At 53.6% G+C, this 4,528-nt stretch overlaps 1 protein-coding gene and 1 non-coding gene across 2 annotated transcripts in view; both read right to left on the bottom strand.

The window, feature by feature from the left end:
- Window positions 1–1,452: 1,452 nt before the first annotated feature.
- Window positions 1,453–1,523, bottom strand: TRNAG-GCC (transfer RNA glycine (anticodon GCC)). The gene has a single exon. It is a non-coding gene; the product is annotated as a tRNA-Gly (tRNA).
- A 556-nt stretch (window positions 1,524–2,079) lies between these two features.
- LOC123050219 (transcription factor MYC2) overlaps window positions 2,080–4,528 on the bottom strand; it is a gene marked incomplete in the record, with an annotated part of 3,110 nt that continues 661 nt past the window's right edge. Inside the window, 1 exon segment of the mRNA XM_044473046.1 lies at window positions 2,080–4,528. Coding sequence (XP_044328981.1) covers window positions 2,600–4,528 — 1,929 coding nt within the window.

Below are 4,528 nucleotides of genomic sequence, written 5' to 3'. Positions count from 1 at the left end.
CCGTTAATCAAATGACAACTCATGTCTATGGTTAGGAAACATAACCATCATTGATTCAATGAGCTAGTCAAGTAGAGGCAAACTAGTGACACTCTGTTTGTCTATGTATTCACACATGTATTATTTTTCGGTCAATACAATTCTAGCATGAATAATAAACATTTATCATGAAATAAGGAAATAAATAATAACTTTATTATTGCCTCTAGGGCATATTTCCTTCACATTAAAGGGGAGATCTTGTTTCGTGCTTGCTTTGGCAGTGCTGATTTAATTCAATCACATAAATAATAGGTAATTAAGAATTCAGAAGTCGCACCATATATGTTAGATCACCCTCCTAAAAGACAGACATAAGATTTTTCTTGATAACCTTCCAAAACAAAATCAGATATTCCTCAATAACAAATTGTTAATCCTGCGCAGTATGTCATTTATTGTTATCATTATCTCTACTATTAATTGACAATCACAAGTTTCCCGATACAACAAAAATAACATATATTTTTTCTTATTGTGTACACATACGCGCTCCCCTGCAAAGTGACGCCGTGCACGACACCATGGAGGATGCCATGATCGGGATGTCCACACGCCGACGATTGTCGAAACGTTCATGGGTGAGGACAACACGACACTACATTGGCCATGTGGTTCATGCTATAGAAGAAAGGAAGAGTGTTTTAAGAAGAAAAAGGGAAAATAATTAAAGCGGCCAAGTGAACCATGATGTTGGAAAAGGAAAGAGGTGTTCCAAAAAATAAAGAAAAAAAGAAAGAAAGAGTATTCTACAAAATAACTAAGAACAAGAACTAAATCTGGCGAGGAATGAGGAGGAAGAAGATGAGGCGTCGCTGACGAACGTACTAATGTCGACGTGGTGCTGGTTGGCGCCAATGGAATGGGTTGGCGAAGAGACTACAAGTAGAAGGTGTAGGGAAGGACGAGTAAGAGAAGAATGACAAATATCCCGTAGAAGGTGTAGGGTAGGACGAGTAAGAGAAGAACGATAAATAAGTTGGAGCATATTGGTCTCGCCTCCCACATCAGGAAGACACTAGTTTTTTTTTCAGGAAGACACTAGTTTTAATAACATCTTAACTTGTCAATAAACATTCAATGATCATCTTCTCACCTCACAAACATTTTGCTAAAATTCCCTAAAAAAATATTTTGTTAAAATAGCAAGATTCGGAAAATCTCATAACTGGAAGCCCAATAGTAAGTGTCGGGATTAGGGACTGTCTTACATGGCTTTGTCGTAGCATTTGGAAAACTGATTTTCTTTTACTTGAAAAAAAAGTAGAAAAAAAGTTGCAAGATTCGGAAAAATCTCATAACTGGAAGCCAAATAGTAAGTGTCGGGATTAGGGACTGTCTTACATGGCTTTGTCGTAGCATTTGGAAAACTGATCTTCTTTTACTTGAGAAAAAAGTAGAAAAAAAGAAGGATGCACCAGCCGGGAATCGAACCCGGGTCTGTTCCGTGGCAGGGTACTATTCTACCACTAGACCACTGGTGCTTCTTGCTAATTTTGCCGATTAAAACTTTTATTATCGCCTGTGGAAACTTATATTAGCTGCAAAAGAAACAAAGAAATAACCAGGGTACAACAAAATTAGGCGAGTCTCGACATGGATCAGGTGGTGGCATCGACATGTGGAGAGGCAGCGCCAAACAGTAGGCCTGCCTTCTTGTCGCCAACAATGTCTGTCTGCCTGGTTCGTTAAGCCTGAATGAAAGAAGAAGAAAAGCCGCACACTACTCGTGTCCCCTCCCTCCCTCCTCCTCAATCCTCATCCACTTCTCTTCTCTTTGCCAAGGAAGGACGGGCCCCACGGGTTTCCCTCTCCTTGTTACCTTTTGTTCTGCCAAGAGCAGCTTACGTCTTGCTTTGCCTCTCCTCTCCTCTCCTCTCCATCCTTCCTCGCTAATCCTTCTCTTCTTCTGCCAGTGTTGCCACTGTGCCTATGATGTCGAGGTCTACCAACCCAAATCACATGCCCCCCACCTCCACTTCGCCTTCTCTTAGCCAAGTTGCACAAGATGAGGACACAATCAAGAAGCATACGAGCAGATAAAAAAGAACGCCCGATCCATTTCATTTTGCAAGCGATACCATATCAATCATCCATGCTCGCTCGCTCTGCCAAGACGAGAAGCGATGCATGCATACACACAACAGCAACAACAACACTAGAGGAGAACGGCGACGGGCAATCCATCTTTGTCCTATATACAGTTTCAGTTCAACAGCACTACGCCGACGATACACCGTCGTCGATCACAGGGTCATGAGATACAGTAATTAACAACGACGGATCCGGCGCTTCGTTCTGCTAACACACTACTTGCAAAAACACAACAAGATGATGATGATGATGATGATGATGATGATGATGTACACATGCATCCATCCATCCATCCTCCTAAAGAGAGATTTTACAACAACAACATGGCACGATCGTCGCCTTCTTTCTCCATCTCGATGTCCATCGGGCTATAACGACGGCGGCGACGACGACGACGCCGATCATACGGTGGTGAGTAATAGGATCACGGTTTCATTGCTACTACCTGGTGGATGGAGTTCGGTCATTACCGGATTTGCATCGCGGTGCCCGGCTCGGCGAGGCGGCCGTAGAGCGCCGCGTTGAGCTGGTCCTGGGAGTAGACCCGGGTGGCCATCTTCACCGCCACCTGCTGGATCATGATGTCCTTCACCACCGAGACGCTGGCGTGGTACACGTCCAGGTCCAGCTCCCGCAGCGCCGTCATCAGCTTCGCCGCCGGGTGGTTGCGCTTGTGGCACTGCACGCGGATCATCGCCTCCAGCCCCAGGATCTTGGCCTCGATCTCCACCGCGTGGCACCGCGCCCCGTTGTCGTGCATCCCCGACGACGGCGCGGCCGGCCGGGCGTCGCGCTCCTTCTTGAGCGCCTCGATTTGGGAATGGAGCGTCTCCTTGTCCGACTCCAGCGCCGTCATCTTGCCGCGAAGCTCGTTGATGTAGGAGATGGCGTCGCCGAGCAGCGAGGCCTTGTCCATCTTGGACACGTTGGGCACCACGGCGCGGAGCGCGTAGAACCGCTGGTTCAGCTTCTCTCGCCGCTGCCGCTCCGCCTCCACGTGGTTCAGGGGCTCCTCGCGCCCGTTCGCCGGCTTGCGCCCGCGCTTGCGCGGCCGCTTCTCCTCCGGCGGAGGCACCACGCGGCTGCTCTCCACCTCGCGGACCGACGCCTCCAGGTCTGAGTGGTCGGACTCCGACTTGGCTGGTGCGCCCGTGCCGGTGGACGGCCGCGTCGTCGGCGCCGACGAGAAGGACAGCATCCCCTCGTTGGCTGTCGCGGTCTGGTGGTGGTTGGTGTTGCTCGCGCGGGAGGTGGCCTCCATGGACCGCTTCGGGTTGTTCTTGGCGTCGTTTGATGGGGCCGTCACAGTCGCCGTGTGCTGGGAGAAGAGGCTCCCCGGCGCGGTGGTGAGGCTGGCCGTCGCGGCGGGGGGTGCCGGCGAAGGGTTCCTCCGGCTGGTGCTGTCAGCGCCAAAGTTTAGGATCTCACCAGACTCAGGCTTGAAGAAAGGCGGGGTCACCTTGACGGATGCGTTGGACGCGAAATCTGAGAAATTGAGCTCCCGGCGGAAAGGACCCTGATTGTGCTGGTGCTGGAGCTGGAGCTGGTGCTGATGCTGGAGCTGGTGCTGGTTCTGCCTCTGCGCCGCCGCGGCCGCCTGCTGCGGCGGAGGCTGCTGCGCGTGCACGGAGAGGCCGGGGTTCTCCGTGAGCGTGCTGGTGCTCCCGTTCTCGAACTGATGGATCTGCGGCGGCTGTGGCTGCGGCGGCTTGGAGACGGAGATCTCGACGGACGGCGGCGACTCCTTCATGTCCCCGGCCGGCGCGTCGGCGAGCCAGAGCACGGACGGATCCGTCTCCGCCTCCTGGGGCGGCGGGGCGATGGGCGGCCAGGATCCAGAGCCCCCTCCTCCGCCGTTGAGGTTGAAGAGCGAGCGGATCCTCCCCAAGCTATCGTTGGTCTGGAAGATGACCTCGGTGGCGCCGAGCTCGAGCACGCCGGTGCCGAGGGGGATGCAGACCATGGTGCGGAGGCCGAAGGTGTAGGCCTGCCTGGCCCGCTCGCAGGGCGCGCTGGCGAGCCCCGTGGCGATCCAGGTGGGCTGGCCGGCGAAGAGCGCCTGGCCCGGCAAGCCCATCCCGTTGGGGAAGGACTGGGTCATGGAGACGAGGAAGAACCACTCGGTGTCCGTGACCTCCTCCTCGACGGCCTCGTCGGGCGCGGCGGCGCCTCCCCCGGCTATGAGCGAGTTGAGCTCCCGGAGGACGCGCTTGCGGTGCTCCTGCTCGGCGGCGGAGGCCGGGGTGGGCTGCTGGCGGCGCTTGTCGGCGTCGTCGCAGCCCTTGTAGTAGCCGTCGCCCCAGCCGAGGAGCGAGGCGCCGGCGTCGGTGGAGGACTGCCAGAAGATGGCGTAGGTCCAGGTCTCCCTGGAGCCCTCGATGATGGCCTGCAGGCG

This window comes from Triticum aestivum, chromosome 1A (genome assembly GCF_018294505.1).
Source record: "Triticum aestivum cultivar Chinese Spring chromosome 1A, IWGSC CS RefSeq v2.1, whole genome shotgun sequence".
In the NCBI taxonomy this organism is placed as follows: domain Eukaryota; kingdom Viridiplantae; phylum Streptophyta; class Magnoliopsida; order Poales; family Poaceae; genus Triticum; species Triticum aestivum.
Note: the sequence above shows the minus strand (reverse complement) of the source record. Positions and strands in the feature narration are given on the sequence as shown.